We start from the raw sequence: 18,663 nt of genomic DNA on the forward strand, positions 1-18,663 counted from the left end.
TGTTTATGTTTGACAGTGTTGCTTTACTGAATGTCGTCCTACGTTTCAAAAGGCTGCAGCCTTAGGAGCATGAAAACACTGATCATGAGTCTGCATCCAGGGGCTGTTGCTTGTGAGTTGTTCAGCAAACACTGAGATGGCACTAGTGGTGAAGCTTTTTTTTAATTTCACTTGTGGGAGATGGGCATCACTGGTTGGACAGCATTTAGTACCTGTCCCCAGTTGCCCTCGAAGATGATTAGATTAGATTACAGTGTGGAAACAGGCCCTTTGGCCCAACAAGTCCACACCGACCCGCTGAAGCGTAACCCACCCATACCCCTATATTTATCCCTTACCTAACACTACGGGCAATTTAGCATGGCCAATTCACCTGAACCTGCGCATCTTTGGACTGTGGGAGGAAACCGGAGCACCCGGAGGAAACCCATGCAGACACGGGGAGAACGTGCAAACTCCACACAGTCAGTCACCTGAGGCGTGAATTGAACCCGGGTCTCTGGCGCTGTGAGGCAGCAGTGCTAACCACTGTGCCACCGTGCCACCCACAAAGTAGAGAACTGATAGAGAACTGCTTTCTTGAAGCACTGTGGTCCATGTTTACATTATACCCAGCAACATGGAGCACTACTAAGTAACAAAAATAAATGAAATTTTGTGTCTGCAAAAGATATTTGCAGAGAATCCATGAATAAAGAGAATAGAAATTAGAACAATGTTTGGGGGCACAGTGCTTAGACATCTCTATTCCCAGCGGATATTTTACTCATCAGTGTTTGTTGAAAAGAAGGATGACAGAGTGTGACACTTATAAATGATTAGAAATGTGACTACATATTATTGTAGCCACCTTTTTGGAAGTAAATGATGGCATTGCCTCAGCGGCTACACTAATATCGACCATGATATCATCCAGGAGTGTCGCATGTTATTTTTAGTCTCTAATTCTGAGAAACAAATACCCTTGTAACTTTTGAAATTTTCTCTTGTACACACTAATGGTTCTGGATAATGGAGATGATTTAAAATATTGAAGTTGGCAAATATAAATCTTGGGGTTGAGATACTTTTAAGTTTTTCTAGCGTCCTGTTTGATCCATCAACGTTTGTTCCAAAGCTGATCTTTCTTGTGCTCTGTGTTTTAGTTTTGGGACATGGATGACAATGGCAAAATGATATTAATTGTCCATCCTGCCTTACCATGAGCTGCAAGTTCCAGAATTTAGATATTTTTTTAATGAAAATCTAATTTCAAGCTGATGGAATTTGTGACACAGACGATATTTTTTGTCGATCTCTTTTTGCCCTGGGATATCAATATCTGATTGGCTAGCTTGCTAGGTCACTTCAGAACCAAGTTGTAACTCAACTAAACTGGTTTAGGTCAGACCAGACATGGTCAAAAATTTTCCATCCTTGAAATGCTATAATAAACTATTTGCAGATTTTGTGCTTTCAGTGCCAGGCTGTGAATTGCCAAATGTAATGAATTTGGTTTTCTAACTTATCGTCTTGAAATTTAAACAGCTGATGTTTGCATTGTTAAACCAATACATGAATTGGGAAGCCACCATTCATCTTGTCTACACATAATTCTTACTGGTCAAGAAAGCCTTCTGAAAGTTTGTTTTTGTTTAAATGTTTTAAGGGGCTTTGTGATCTTTTTTGGAAATTTTCAGGCAACTCTACTTCTGTTTGTCCCCCTGTATTCAGGAACTGTGTGAAGTGAAGAAGCTATTTATTTACATCAGTTGAAATCCAGGTTTAGAACAACTCCTTGTCTTGGGATGTAGTCTTTGCGCAGCAGCCTTATTTTCAGATCATTATAATATTTTTCATTTGTCATTTATGGATGCAACTTAGGTGATGACTGCATTGAGAAAGCAAATGTAAATTCACCACATTAAAATGTTTTGCAAATAATGACATCCTTATAAATTAACACATTTAATAATTAGATTAACACTAATAGGGAACAAATTTAATGAAAAGTAAACAGGAATGTTCTTTGTGCATTAAAGAATATTCTGTGTTTTACATGCTGAAGCAGACAGCTGCTACATGATGCCTTACTTTTCTAGAGTGCTCTTTGCATTTCTATGAGGCTGCCATCTGGTGAACATGCTCAATTATCATGTATCACTTGCAAAACAGTCATCATTCAAACATGGATGGCGTTATGACAAAAACAGAGTTTTTATTCTGTGTCTCTTCCCAATCACTGCTCATTGCTACCTTTGGAGACTCTCCGTGGTCTATCTCTGACTCCCTCCAAATTCTTGTCATCATGCTGCCTAAGGGCATTCAAAATCAACATCAGAATCCACACATATGCTGATTACAGCCACCACTATACTCTGAATCCCTCCTCCATTTCTTGTCAGACTGCTTGTTCGGTACCCAGTACTGAATGATGAGAAATTTCCTCCAGTTAAAAACTGAGAAAACCCAGATATATTGTCTTCTATCCCTGCTACAAACTCAATCCCTCGCACTCGACGTTTTTTTGAGGCTGAAGCAGACCATTCACAACCTTGGGGGCCTTTTTGAATTGAAAGGAATGGAACTTGCTTTATTCTCACATGGACTCAGGCAGAAAGTTTACAAGTTGCCATCTATGCCACAAGGCACCAAAAAGTGCCTAGGTACAGATTCTTGAGTACAAGTTCTTAAGGAAAAACATCAGAAAAATAAAGATATAAGTAGTCCAGCATTGCAGATTGTAGGAATAAGTTAGAAAGTAGAGAAAGAAAAGGTTCAGAACAACAGTCCTGTCAACCTAGTCCATGCTGGCACCTAGCTCCCCCCACCCCTCATCCCCCAGTCCATGCTGGCACGTCGCCCCCACTCAATCCATGCTGGCACCTAGCCACCCCACCCAGTCCATGCTGGCACCTAGCCCCCCAGTCCATACTGGGCTTGACTCCAGACTGTGCTGAGCTTCACCTCAAATTTCTCGAGACCAGGAGACCGCTCTGAAATCACGTCAAGACCAGAAGATTATGCTGAAGCCTCACTGGGCCCAACAGACTGCCATTGGCCACTGAAAGACCACCATGCCAGTCCAATAGACTGCCCTGTCCTGCCAAAAGACCACCCTGCCATGTAACCCTATGATGAGCTTCTGACCTCATATAAACCTCTGTTTCTCTAACATATGTGGCTCCTACCTTGCCTTACCTCATCTTCTGCTTAAGCTCTCATTCAAGTATTTGTCACCTCTAGACTGGATTGTTCCAGTGCTCTGTTGTCTATCCTTCCAGTTTCCATCTTCCATATTCTTGACCTAATCAAGAAGTTTATGGCCTATATCCGACTTTACACAAGTCTCATTCACCTGTTACCCTTTCCTCACTGACTTATATGAGCAGCTAGTACAGCAATGCTTCAGTTTTAAAATATGTATTCTTATTTTCAAATTCTCTACAGCCTTACTTCGCTAACACTCTGTAATCCCTCTAGCCCTACAACCCTCATCTCTGTACCTCTCAAACTCTCTTGTGTATTCCCATGTTTATTCATTTTCCCATTGTTAGCCATGATTTCAGCTACCTCAGCCCTAAACTCTGAAATTTGCTCCTGAAATCCCTCAGCCTATCTTGCTTTTGTTCTTTAAGACACACTCATTAAAGCTGTCTGAGTCGAGCTTTACTAGGACAACACCAAAGATGAGGGATTTTAGAGACCAGGAAAGGTCAGTGAAATTGGATATTCTCCTTGAAGTGTTCACAATTAAGAATACTTTGGCAGGGTAAAGAAGGATATTCTTCTTCCACTGGTCAGTAGGTAAGTAACAAGGGGGCCATAATTTCAAGATTGTCAGCAAGAGAGTGAAGGGCGAGAGGAAAAATTTCTTTACTCTGAGAATTGTTCAGGTATGGAATGCAATGCTAGGGGAGTGTTAGAGGCGGATTCTGTTGGAGCTTTCAAAAGAAAGCTAGATATATCTTTCAAAGTGAAGAATTGCGAGGGCTACATAGGGCTGGGAAGTGGGACTGGCTGGGTAGTTCTTTTGGAAGTTGATACAGATACAATGGATTAAATGGCCTCCTTCTGTGCTGTAACATTCTGTGACTATCTTAATTGCCAACTTCAATAATCCAAACCAAAGGAGTAGCCATGGGCACCCGCATGGGCCCCAGCTATGCCTGCCTCTTCGTAAGATATGTGGAACAGTCCATCTTCCGCAGCTACAGTGGCACCACTCCCCACCTTTTCCTCCGCTACATCGATTACTGTATCGGCGCTGCCTCGTGCTCCCATGAGGAGGTTGAACAGTCATCCACTTTACCAACACCTTCCACCCCGACCTCAAATTTACGTGGACCGTCTCAGACTCCTCCCTCCCCTTCCTAGACCTCTCCATTTCTATCTCGGATGCCTGAATCAACACGGACATTTACTATAAACTTACCGACTCCCACAGCTACCTAGACTACACCTCCTCCCACCCTGTCCCCTGTAAAAACACCATCCCATATTCCCAATTCCTTCGTCTCCGCCGCATCTGCTCCCAGGAGGACCAGTTCCAATACCGAACAACCCAGATGGCCTGCTTCTTCAAAGACCGACGATGCTTTCCACTGCATCTCCTCCACTTCCCGCTCCTCTGCCCTTGAGCCCCGCCCCTCTAATCGCCACCAGGACAGAACCCCACTGGTCCTCACCTACCACCCCATCAATCTCCATATACATCCTATCATCCGTCGTCTGAAAAGACCACTCCCTCCGTGACTCCCTCGTCAGGTCCACACCCCCCACCAACCCAACCTGCACTCCAGGTACCTTCCCATGCAGCCGCAAGAAATGCAAAACTTGCACCCACACCTCTCCCCTTCCCTCCAAGGCCCCAAGGGATCCTTCCATATCCGCCACAAATTCACCTGCACCTCCACACACATCATTTACTGCATCCTGTGCACCCGGTGTGGCCTCCTCTGTATTGGGGGACAGGCCGCCTACTTGCGGAACGTTTCAGAGAACACCTCTGGGACACCCGGACCAACCAACCCAACCACCCCGTGGCTCAATACTTCAACTCCCCCTCCCACTCCACCAAGGACATGCAGGTCCTTGGACTCCTCCATCGCCAGACCATAGCAACACGACGGCTGGAGGAAGAGCGCCTCATCTTCCGCCTAGGAATCCTCCAACCACAAGGGATGAACTCAGATTTCTTCAGTTTCCTCATTTCCCCTCCCCCACCTTGTCTCAGTCCCAACCCTTGAACTCAGCACCAACTTCCTAACCTGCAATCTTCTTCCTGTCCTCTCCGCCCCCACGCCCCACTCCGGCCTCTCACCCTCACCTTAACCTCCTTCCACCTATTGCACTTCCAATGCCCCTTCTCCAAGTCCCTCCTCCCTACCTTTTATCTTAGCCTGCTGGACACACTTTCCTCATTCCTGAAGAAGGGCTCATGCCAGAAACGTCGATTCTCCTGCTCCTTGGATGCTGCCTGACCTACTGCGCTTTTCCAGCAACACATTTTCAACTTTAATGTCAGGCAGTATACCTTTGTCCCTTGCTGTTAATGTCACTGTCTCCACTCATGCTGTTCTCTCCGGACCCCAACATTATTAGCCATGTGGTCACGTTTGTGAAGTGTCGAATGTTGAGAACATTCATCATCTTTATTAGATGTTCCTTGAGAATTTATGCTCACGAGGAAGGCAGTTAATTGTTGATAGACTAGGTCACACAGTATCTATGTTTTCAGGGACCAACTGACCCACTAAACAGCCAAATAAAAGCAAAATACCACAGATGTTGGAAATCTAAAACAAAACAGAAAATGCTAGAGAAACTTAGCAGGTCTGACAGCATCTGTGGGGAGAAAAACAGTTAACATTTCAAATCTAGTATGACTTCGTATAACACAGGCTCTGAAGAAGAACCATACTGGACTCAAAATGTTACCTCTCGTTACACGTGCTGCCAAATCTGCTGAGTTCCTGTAGCATTTTTCCGTTTTTGTTTAATCAAACACACAATATGGCTGGATGGAAGGACATTACTGTTCATATTGAGGTGGTTGTAAGTAAAAATAGAAAATAGTTAGAAGTACATTAAATTTCTTCATTTCAGTGCTCCATCACTTCACTTGTCATGTGTTAATCTCAGACAGTAAGAGGGCTCCATACTTACCCAGGTGTGAATGCAACTGGAGCCTTTCCACTGTGATCATATTGAAAGACAATGAGCCTCTGCCTATGTTCCCTAACTAACCAGCTATCAATTAGCCTTTCTCCTTCCCACTCTCAGAAACTCCACCCAATCTGGCTTAGCAACTGATATGACATTATTAGATATTTACATACAACTTTGGACATCCATGGAAAATAGCCATTCTCTCCTTGAATAATTGACTGAAAATGTAGAAGTTCTATTGTTTTAACATTTTTGTTTCATTTTCCAGTATGAACAATTTGAAAGCACCATTGGTTTCAAGCTTCCAAATCATCGAGCTGCCAAGAGACTCTGGAAAGTCTGCATCGAACACCACACATTCTTCAGGTAAACAGGAAGGCAAAGGCACTCATTGGTAAAGCACCTAAATAATGATTAGGCAAATTGTTCAGTCATTCAAGGAAATGTTTCCAACTTTTTTCCGTACGTTAGTGGCTCCTTCCAGATTTGCTCTTGGAAGCCATGTAAACATTGAGTATTATGCAGCAACAAGAATGTGTGTATGTACACTTTCTGTCAATGAGGAATTCATAGCACACATATAACGTTGCAAGTTTTATTACATTAGACTGCTCTTATAGCTCAGTTTGAAATATACCAGGCAGGTATAACATATAAAATTTGCAACACCTGCAGCAGTTTATCTTGTGTGGTCATTTTCCGGTTAAAATATTTTCTTCTGCCTCTCTATCCACCTGCCTCAGTCTGAAAGTTGACGACCTGTGCATATTTGTTAACCTAGATTGTATTAGCCTCTGCAATTTCCCTGTTCAGTCTTTCATACCTAACAGTGTTCTCCTGTCTTGCCTGCATCCTAATATATTATCATTAATGTTTCCTGACAGTAACAATCCTGGTAACCATTGTATAATTAATGTGTCTGCAACTTCTCATTTTTCTCAACTTAACCAGCCTTTCAATTCTCCCTCTTATGCTAGCACCAGTACTGCCTCATTAGTCATTATTTTAATTCAACATGTGTATCAAGCCATCACTGAAGTATTTCTGATGATTTTTCTTCAACATCAAAGATTGTTTTCATGTTCACATTCATTAATGGGACAGGTCTGTGTAAGTTATTTGCAAACTACTTGTCAATCCTGTATCCTCAGACCAAAAGTTTAGAAAGGGGCTTGCATCTAGTGATAGTTTCCTGCTTAATTTTCAAAGTTAAAGTACTGGCATTAGTATTCATCTGTAAACAGACCTTTGTCAAACTCTCTCACAATTGTTTTAGAATTTCTGTTGAACTGAAGTTTTCATTTAAGTTTGGTGTTCTTAATTATGCAAACTATATCTTGCACTTATACAATTGAATTACAAGTATATTCTTTTGTACATTGATGTAAACACAGTTTTGAACACAGCTAGAATTGTTATATGCTACGCAAATGTCATTGACTAGTATTTACTTAGTAGCATTTTGATGATGCTGTTTTGGAACTTGGACACAGGTATTTTAATATTTCACATTTTCTTTTGTTATGTGCATTCCTTATCTCCAACTAATGACTTGGCAATGAGTTTTCATGTGGGCAGATGCAGAGAATCATTTTTGCAAATTGTAGGGAGAAATATGTATTTAGTTCATTCAGATTTGAAATGACTAGTCACAATAGATTCTGACTTTTGAAAATTCAAAATGGAGGCTTGAACTAAATTGTCTGCAAGAAAACAAGCCAGGCTGTCTGATCCTTAATATTTTAAGGTTAGCAAGTCCTTTATACAAGGCTGCTAATCAAATTATACATAGTCAAAGCATTTAAAAAGTATTCAAAGTAAGAACATCTGTTCCTTTAGCCATGCAATACACAATATGCTCCATTGTATACTTGGAGTCTCTGGAGGCCTTTTGCTTGGGATAAGAACTAAAGATTTCACTCCTGTTTAGCTCAGTTTACCGTGAAGTTGAACTCCGTGAGGCTAACAGAGGAATTTCCTGTTGACTGAAAAATCTTGAAGATTATCGAACTGTACAACAAATATGCGCTAATTTAATCTCCTGTGAACTGATTTTTTTTCTTGCTTTAGGTCTGGCACGTAAATTTTGGTTATTTTTGTGTATTTTACTGCATTTTGTTACTTTTATAAAAAAATTGTATGTGTTTAATTTTGGTTAAAATCAAATAGACTGGCAGTGTGGCCTTTTCGAGCAGAGAAGTCCATGTGATTGCTGATGTTTTATCCATTATCCTGGGTGAATAAGCACTGCAAATGTTAACTTGGACTTCCTAGGAAAGCTCCCCTATCTTAAACCTCAAGAGTCACCAAAACCTTAAAGCACTTTGTCTTTCCCCAGTGTTTCCTCTTTGCAACATTATCTATTGAGGTAAAATGTAAATTGCTTTTCTCTGACCATGTTTTACTGACATGTCTCCAATTTTTTATTTTGAGTTAAGTCTGTTTTGCTACCTCCCCATACCTTTTAAAATGGAATGTCTTGGGATGTTTGCTGCATTAAAGTTCTATGTAACTGCAAGTTATTGTCTTAGCTCAATGATAATTATACAAAATTACTTTACTTAAGTAGACTTATATTTCACTGTAGGCTGATATGTGTTATGGGAGCAAAAGCATGATTACAAATGGATGTTTTAATTGTGCAAATACATATTTGCCAAATGAGTTGTTTTAAAAAGAGATTATCAAATTACATTGTAATAACCTCAAAACAGCATCTGGAGGGTGATGCCAGGAAATCATCATGAACTAATAGTGTGCACATTTTTCTGATTTTATTTTAAAAAAAAACAATCTTTCCCTTAACTAAAAAAAAGTTCACCTCGTAATCTTACAGTAAATGTAATGAGCTGATATTTTAGAGATCTAAAGGAGAAGTATATAGATGTAAGAATTAGGAATGTAATTCGGTTACTTGGCCCACCGAGTCTGTTCCACTCTCTTTAGTAAGTTCTTGGCTGATCTGATGTGGCCTCAACTCTACATCCTGATGATTCCTGATGAAGGGCTCTGGCCCGAAACGTCGAATTTCCTGTTCCTTGGATGCTGCCTGACCTGCTGCGCTTTAAGCAGCAACACATTTTCAGCTCTGATCTCCAGCATCTGCAGACCCCACTTTTTACTCAACTCTACATCCCCACTATTCATTTAATTCATTTGTTCCTTTTCTATTCTTTATGCCCAAGATAAGTTTGCATTATCCTTTCCTTAATCTGTCACAACCTACGTATATCTATCTCTTTTTTTTTAAAAAAAACTTTATGAACTTTTTATGGCCTCTTCACAACTAACTTTCCTCTCTGTCTTAGTGTCATAAGCAAGTTCAGCAGTCATGCATCTGTTCCCTTCATCGAAGTTGTTAATATAAGTTGAAAACAATTGAGGACCCAAAACTAATCTTGTATACTCCACTTGGTATGGTATTCATATCTTGCCAAGCTGAAAATTATGTATTAATGCCTACATTTTGTTTCCTGCTAAAAATCCACTCCTCTGTTCACACTATTATGTTACCCTGTTGGCCATGAGGTCTTGTTTTGTGTAATATTTGACATGACGTCTTGTCAAATACCTTCCAAAAGCCCAAGTACATGTGTTCCCTTTTGTGTAAATTGTGACAATCTCAATGCCTTGCTATAAGCTCTTAATAAAATATTCCAGCATTTTTTCCATTTCCAATGTTAAACTAATTATCTTGGATGTCCTGCTTTCTGTCTCTTCCCTTACTGCCTTCAAACTTTCTTGAGTAGAGAAGTCACATTTGCTCTTGTCCAAAATATCATAAAACATATGCATCTCCTGTCTCACCAGTCATGTCTGTTGATGACCTGGAATGAAGCCCATCAGGGCCTGAGAACTTGACAGCTTTTACTTTGAATAATTTTCCCATGATCTTTTTCCAGTGAATGTAATTGTTTTATGTTCCTCCCTCCTTTTCACTTCCTAACTTATATTCACCCGAGACGTTATTTATCTCCTCTACAGTAAGGACAGATATGTTCTGTTCTCTCTACTTCTCTTTCTCTCTCACTATCTTGCTCTTTCTCCACCAATTACACATCCATCACTCATTTGCTGTAAACAATTTGCCTTCTGTTCGTCTTTATTTGACTAATTACTTTAACTGTCCTTTTTACTACCTTTGTAACCAAAGTCTTATCTGCTAGTGCACTCCTATGCTTTTGCACTCTTTTGCTACCTCTCATGTTCTGATTATCATTTCCTTTATTGCTAGCTGGCTTTTTTGCCTTGTTATCTCAAATCGATTATCGCATCTACTCAAACTTGATCCCTCCCATTCCACTATTTTGTTTAAATTTGTCCTAATTATGCGACTCACCAATTATACTACAATACTCACAACTGTCCCAGTGCTGTAGCTTCCACTTTCCCTAGTCCTGATGCCAGCATCCCATAAATGGAAACTAATTTCTCCAACACCAATCTCTGAGCCATGCACTTAACTCTAATTGTTTTTCCCTGCACTAATTTGCTGATGGCTCAGGTAAGGTGAAACTTGGTAAGTGTAGACCTGTGAGTCTGACTTCGGTGATGGTAAGTTGTTGGAGGTAATTCTGAAAGATAGAACTTACATGCATTTGGAGAGGCAAGGACTGATTAGGGATTGTCCGCATGGTTTTGTGTGAGGGGAATAGTGTCTCACAAATTTGAGTTTTTTGAGGAAGTAACCAAAAAGATTGATTTAGGGCAGAGCAGTGGACATTGTTTATATGGACTTTAGTAAAATCTTTTGACAAGGCTCTGCATGGTAGTCTATTTAGTAAAGTTCGATCATATGGGATTCACAGTAAGCTTTGCCGACTGGATATAAAATTGGCTTAAATGTAGGAGACAGAGGGTGGTGGTGGAGGGGTGCTTTTTGACTGGAGGCCTGTGACTGGCAGTGTTCCACAAGGATTGGCACTGGGTCCACTGCATTTTGACATTTATATAAATAATTTGAATGAGAAAATAGGAGGCATGCTTAGTAAGTTTGCAGATGACACAAAAATTGGTGGTACAGTCGACAGTGAAGAAGTAGTCTAATATTATAAAGAGATTTTGAGCAATTGGATCTATAGGCTGAGGAGTGGCAGATGGAGTTTAATTTGGATAAATGCAAGGTATTACAAGGTAAAACAAACAAGGGCAGGGTTTATACAATCAATGATAGGGCCCTGGGTAGTGTTGTAGAACAGAGAGACAAGTACATAATTCTTTGACATTTGCACCACAGGTAAACAGGGTGGTCAAGAAGACATTAAGCACATTTGTCTTCATTTCTCACACCTTTGCATACAGGAGTTGGGTCATGTTAAGGTTGTACAGGACGTTGGTGAGGCTTTCCTGGAGTACTGTGTGCAGTTCTGGCTGTCCTGCTTTAGGAAGGATATTATTAACTTGGAGAGGGTACAGAAAAGATGAACCAGGATGTTGCTGGGAATGGAGGGTTTGAGTTATAAAAATAGGCTGAAGCATAAGTTGAGGATGCACCTTAAAGAGGTTTTTAAAATCATAAGGGGCACAGATAAGGTGAATAGCAAGGCTTTTTTCCTTTGGGTGCGGGAATCCAAAACTAGGCGGCATATTTTTAAGGTCAGGGGAGAAAAATTCAAAACAAAAATGAAGGGCAACTTTTTTACGTACAATGGTTGAGTTGAATGAACTGCCAGAGGAATGAGTGAATGCGAGTACAGTTGCAACATTTAAAAGACATTTGGTCATAAGTACATGAATAGGAAAGGTTTAGAGGGATATGGGCCAAATGCAGGCAGTTGAGACAAGTTTACTTTGGAGACATGGTCATTTTGGACTGTGTGGATCAAAGAGTCTGTTTCTGAGGTGTATAACTATATGAATCTAACCCAAGCTTATTAGTGTTAAGTTTCTGCTTTTTACTTTAGCCCTTAGCTGTTCATACTTCCGATTGCAGGACCTCTGTGTTCATCCTCCCAGTTCATTGGTGTATCCCTTCTCACTGCTAGTTCCTGTCCAGCCCAGAGCAGGCATAGCTGTCTGGATTCTCACTCCTAGCTGAAGAGAACTGTGTCGAATGCCTCTCCCTCCAATGACACTGTTTCTTACTCTCACTGTCAATTGACCATCTACAGATGAAGATATTAAGGTGATGAAAGAATTACAGCATATCTAACATGAAAGTCTGTTTACTTGGATCAATGTGATGATGGATTCCACAAGTGTACTTTCCAAGACCAATGATTCACAAATGCTTATTTACACTGCACACATTTATGTAGTGACAATCCTTGCTGTGTCGATTTAACAGAAGATTGGAAAGATTGTGTAATTAAATTTGTTTGTTTTTTTTTGTTTTTTTACCCTTTCACTGTGATATAATCAGTTTTCTTTCTCTGACTTTGTTTTCTTGATGTTCTCCATGTTCTACATCCACCCCTAACTTAAGTCTACTCATGAGGGAGCAAGTGGAGATTCGGAGGCTTTAACCTTATGGCCAGAGCCAATCCCATTATTGACTTTTTGCAAGAAACTTTTGAGTGAGAAGTTTGTTTGCTTACTGTGGTTGAGTGTGGGGACAAGGCTGCCTGCTTCATTCTTTTTAATATTTTTTATAAAGAACCTGCAATGAAGAAGACAATATTTTCAACAACATGAACAATTATAAATAATTGGAAACAAAGCAATGACAGTGAAGATTAAAAAACATTTTATTTGCAGTTTCCACAAATAAATGAGAACAGAATAGTTTGTAGGTGCATTGGTGTCAGCAGAAAGCAGCTGCAGTTTTCCTTTTAAACCAAAGATTACAATTGTAATTAGATGCAATCAGACATAACATTGGATTTTAGAAAAATGAGCCCATCAGAGGAGCTTTGATGACTTTAATAATGGTATCACTTACAGTCAGCAGTCACCCTGAGACATTGTTGGAAAGCTGCAGGCAGACTCTGCACAATTACTGAACGGAGGAAAAAATTTCATTTCATGATCTTGTTTTTAGCCATACATCGAGAATAAGCCGATTATGGCATCGGCCTGAATTTTGAATTAAAAGTGACATGAAACTGTCAACATTCCTCACTACATCCCTGAAAATGACTCTGGTTTCTGGAGTTCACGCAGGTGTTGTTAAATACAAGAAACTAGACGTTGTTGTCTATCTTATGCTTCACCATTGAGTGTGCTGCTGAAGTTCCTGTATACTGTAATCAATTTGAAATCATTGAACCGATGAGAACTTTGCTTTTTCTGCTGTAATATTGCTGTTGCAAAATAAAACCCTGAAAACACATTGATAATCATGTCTAACTGGGATTTAACTGTATAAAATGCCAGAATGACATGGTGAATCTGTTTGCTCTCTGAAAACTAATTTTATATTTATATTACTTTTGTTTTTTTTTCCATATTAAAAAAAAGCAAGATTTTTGATGTTTTTAAGTTTTTAGACTTAATTATCTAATATTAATGTCCCAATTGTTTTATTATATAGTAGTATTTAGAAGATAAGTGAAAAATAATCAATTCATTTAATTTCCTGGCTGGACAAACACAGCAAGCCAGGCAGCATCAGGTGGTGATGAAGTCAACGTTTTGAGTATAACCCTTCTTTAGGACTAGCTGTGAGCTTTTGGGGAGCTACAGGTTCGAGGGAGGAGATGGTGGGTTAGGGAGTGAAGCAGAATTTTGAGATGCAGATAGCGATTTAATTTCCTGGCTGACAGGCTAGGAATCTTTTCATGCTGTAGGTTGTTTATCCTGCAAGATGCCTGGAGAGCCCTTAAGATTGTTTTATTTTCATTGAGATGTAGGCATCTTTGGCTCAGCCAGTGTATATTGCCCATCCCTACTTGGCCTTGAGAAGTTGGTGATGAGCTGCCATCTTGCACTGTTGCAGTGTATGCAGTGAGGATACATCCACAGTGTTGTTCAGAAGAGAAATACTTAGTACCAGATTCAAACTCAGGTTGAGAAAGGAAAAGTCCATCCAGAGAGCTGGGTAGCAATGATCAGTGTCATTTCAGCACAGTTTGCAAAATTTGGATCATTATCAGAGTTGTAAGTTGAGTATAATCCCTCCTGTTTCCTCCTCGATGCTCTTGACCACCACTACACTCAACTTTTGCAACACTTGTTGGTCTTCCAAGCTCTACTTGGGAGAAATCCCTAGCATCCTGAAGTTCCACCAATGTAGAATTTGACTGCCTGGATTTTATCTAAGTTTTGATCTTAGGTAATGAAGACCTGTCTGCCCTCTCAAATGGATATAAAGGAACTCCTAGCACTATTTAGGTAAAGAACATATTATTTTTAAGTATTGATCGCAATATTGCAAAAAAAAAATAGACTATCTGGTCATTACCACAATGCTGTTTCTGGAATCTTGAAGTGCACAAATTGGCTCCCTTGTTTGCTATGTTACCAGTGCAGTTTCACAGTCAATTAAATACTTTTGCAGTAAAATATTTTGAGGCATTGTATGATTGTGAAAGAGACTGTATGATTTTCTTTTAAACTCGCACTCTCAGTGTCACAGTCATTGCTGACCTTCATTTAGCTTATATTCTTTAGTGTATTAACATTCAATGACGAATCTCTCCATTGACTCACTCTTATGTACACCTCCAATAATGCACCTTGGCCTGCAATCATTGTGGAATTCAATTCACAAGCTTATTTGCTTCTCTCTCTGTCTGTTTCTCTCTCTCTGTCTCTCACACACATTCTCTAATTCTGTCTCTGTTCGCCCCCCCCCCCCCCCCCCACTTTTGAGGCACTCCATAACAATATTATCTTTTTTGTCCCAACTTTCAGCCATCCTAATAGTTCCTTGGTTCATTATTGACTTTTCCCTGATCCTACTCCTTTTGAAGCATGTTGAAGTTTTCTGTCTACAGATGCGAATGAGAATTGTGACATTTTCTCATTGCAATTAATTTTGAAGGTTATTTAAGTGATGGCCCAAGGTTTTGTTTGTAATAATTGTGTTCGTTACCTTCCTTGTAGACTTGTGTCCCCTGAGCCACCACCTAAGGGATTCCTTGTGATGGGCTCAAAGTTCCGTTATAGTGGGCGTACACAGGCTCAAACAAGGCAAGCCAGTGCTTTAATTGATCGGCCGGCACCCTATTTTGAACGCTCCTCAAGCAAAAGATATACAATGTCAAGGAGTCTAGATGGAGGTATGATTTTTATTTGACGTTTGGACTGTGCCATCACAAATATTTACCACGAGTGCTATAAAGGAGACCTATTAAGTCTGCGCTACAACTGTGTATTGCATAAACTGGTGGTGAATCTGAGAAATCTTTGTCCATGAGAAAACCACTGAGCTTACAGTATCTGTTGTGCCACCACCTGCACCAGAGCTAGATGCATTTCTTTGATTCATTGCTTTGATTCCACTTTCTTTTTGTTTTGTACTCTTCATGATAAAGGGGTAAAATAGGAAACAGTGTACAGTGGTCTCCCAAAGCACGGGGTATACATTCTAAGACCTACCACGGAAGCCCAAAGCTGCGGATAGGTGCGAACCCATTAATTTAAGTGGGAAATGTACCTTACCAGCAGCTTCTTGGTCCCTGATTCTGGAACATTCCCTATAATATATTCGGGTCGCGGTAAACCACAGTAATCGTACCTGCAGATACGGGGTTCGCCCTATAGTGTACTTTTGTTCCCAAAAGAGGACTTCTTCCTAAGTGTGAAGTGCTGCAGTGTAAATAATTAAAATCAACTCAAAAAGACATAACCTTCTGAATCACCTGAGCTAGTTTGGATTTTCTGGTGCAGGAGTACACTCTGCTGTAAACACTTTGATAATTTTCTTTCAAAGGATACATCTTTGTTTTGTGACTAATGGAGTATTTTTGAAGAGCATTAAGAGCTGTCTAGATAATCTTTCATGGTACAAATGACTTGACATGGTCCATTTAAAGGATGATTTTTCCAGCTATGAATGAAGATAATAGTTCAATAATTGCAAGTAACTGACAAAAACAGGCATGAAAGACAGGCCAGATGGAACAGTCACTTTCAGAATTCCAATTCATTTCAGCACAGTAGTTGGAAGGGGTAAAAATCCAAAGGAAATTATGCTTTCAGCATCACTTTAATGCAATCCTATCCCCTGCCTTAGCCATTTTTTAAAAAATAATATGCAAACTGGAAGGGTCTGAATATGACACACAGTCTACATTGAGACAAAATGCATTTGACTGAAGAAGCACATTTTCGACACAATGAAAAAAGTTGACAAAAGAAGTTGTTGTTAATGTTGATCCTGGATTGCAGATGCTGCTGACAATGAGACAAATTTGATCATTCTGAGAACTCATAAAGCAATGCACTTTATTCCAGTCTGGACAGTGATCAATTTCTTAGATTAAACATTATTAGTTATTTAAATATTCACTATGTCTTGACAGCTTGTGAATTTACAGAGGCTTGATTTAACAATCAAAATAAAAATTTAACCATTTTGTTAAATTTAACTTTTTAACCATCTTCACCTTGTTAGTATAACAAGTGTATACATTTGCTGTGTTTCATTTTGTGGTGCAATATCATGCAGTGCAGTGTTTTATTATTTGAAGTTACATTTAACTTTATAAATGGTGGCTTTGGTAAACAGCAAGAGGTACTCTATGTCTGAGATTAATTGTACAAGCTTGTTTATTACTAACAATAGTTTAATAATATCTAATAATTTAACAATAATAATAACAATAATTACAAACAAAGAAAATGATGTGAACTTAAATACTTCATAGTCAAAAATAATAGCATTAAGAACTGGAGTAGAATATCCAGCCCACCGCACCAACTCCACCATTCAAAATGATCATGGCTGATCGAACACTTCAATGCTTTTTACGCACACTAACTCCATAGCCTTTTAGAACCCTAGAATCCTGACAATAGAGAAGAGGGTTATTTGGCCCATTGGATCTGCACTGACCCTCCAAAGTGCATCACCCCCCCATCCCCGCACCTTATATCCTTAACCCTGACTAATCCCCCTGACCTGCACATCCCTGGACACTTGTGGCAATTTAGCAATCCACCTGTACTGCATGTATAGACTGGGTAAGAAAACTGGAGCACCCAGCAAAAACCCACACAGACATGGGAGAACGTGCAAACGCGACACAAACAGTCACCCAAGGCTGGAATCAAATCTGAGTCCCTAGTGTTGTGTGGTAATAGTGCTAAACACTGAGCCACCATGCCCCCTCCCTTTTTTAGGCACCCTTGATAATCAAAATTTATCAATGTCTACTTCAAATATACTCCAAACGTGGACTTCCACACCCCTAGGGGACAGAGAATTCCAAAATTTGCCATTCTGATAAAAACATTTCTCCTCTCATCTATTCTAAATGGCATTGCTTTTATTTTTAAACAGTTCCAAATCTCCCAACTAGGAGAAACCTCTTACTTGCATCCCTATAGGTATTACGTAGGATTCAAGAAGATCACCTCTCATTGTTTGGCAGCGAGAGAATGCAGACTCAATTTGCTAAATCTCACTTCATGGGACAATCTCATCATCCTGGGAACCGGTCGGGTGAACCTTTGTTGCACTCCCTATATGGCAATAATACCCTCACTGAAATAAAGAGACCCATGCTGTGTACAGTACTCCAGGTGTGGTATAATCAAAGTCTTATACAATTGAAGCAAGATTTCATTACACCTGTACTCAGATCCTGTTATGATAAAGGGTTCCATTAGCCTGACTAATGGCTTGCTGCACCTACATTTTTGCTTTAGTGACTTATTGACAAGGACACCCAAGTCCCTTTGCACATTTGTACTTTCCGACCTCTCACCATGTAAGAAATACTCTGAGCATTTGTCCTTCCTACCAAAGAGAATAGCCTCACGTTTTTCAACATTACATTCCATCTGCCATGTTCTTGCCCAATCACAAAACCTCCTGAAATTCCTTTTCATAATAGACACTCCTGCTTGTTTTGTATCATTTGCAAATTTGAAAGTATCACTTGTTGGTTCCCAGTCCAAACAATGGATCTATATTGTGAACAGCTGAGGCGGAAGCACTGACCCTTGCTGTACCCCACTAGTCACAGTCTGTCAATTGGGAATGGCCCATTTATTCCTACTCTGGTTTCTGTCTGTTAGCCAAATCTTTAATCCATGCCAGTACGTTACCTCCTTTACCGTGTGTTTTTGTTTTTCTAACCAACCTTCTGAAATCCAAATATACCACATCCATCTACTCCCCTCCATCAATTTTGATAGTACCATTACCAAGAAGTTCAACTTTGTCATACATGATTTTCCATTTTCAAATTCATGCTGACTATTCCCAATTAGATCATTATTGTTCAACTGCCCATTTACCCTGTTCTTTTTGATATATTATAGCATTTTCCTTCATACTCATGAAAGACTTTATAGTTTTACTTTTCCCTGCTTTTTCTTGCCCGTTTGCTCCTTTCTTAATTAGTGGGTGATATTTGCTGGCTGCCAATCTGCAGGAATTATTCCAAAATGTATAGAATTTTG

General features: G+C 39.8%; 1 protein-coding gene across 7 annotated transcripts in view; it reads left to right on the plus strand.

Annotated features, from left to right (window-relative positions):
- Positions 1-18,663, plus strand: part of LOC132822968 (band 4.1-like protein 1) — a 341,878-nt gene that overhangs the window by 283,993 nt on the left and 39,222 nt on the right. For all 7 annotated transcript variants that reach the window (XM_060836432.1, XM_060836430.1, XM_060836433.1 and 4 more), the window contains exons 10-11: positions 6,419-6,516; positions 15,136-15,311. In XM_060836432.1, the coding sequence (XP_060692415.1) occupies positions 6,419-6,516; positions 15,136-15,311 (274 nt within the window). The remainder of the gene's footprint in view (positions 1-6,418; positions 6,517-15,135; positions 15,312-18,663) is intronic.

This window comes from Hemiscyllium ocellatum, chromosome 15 (assembly GCF_020745735.1).
Source record: "Hemiscyllium ocellatum isolate sHemOce1 chromosome 15, sHemOce1.pat.X.cur, whole genome shotgun sequence".
NCBI classification, from domain to species: domain Eukaryota; kingdom Metazoa; phylum Chordata; class Chondrichthyes; order Orectolobiformes; family Hemiscylliidae; genus Hemiscyllium; species Hemiscyllium ocellatum.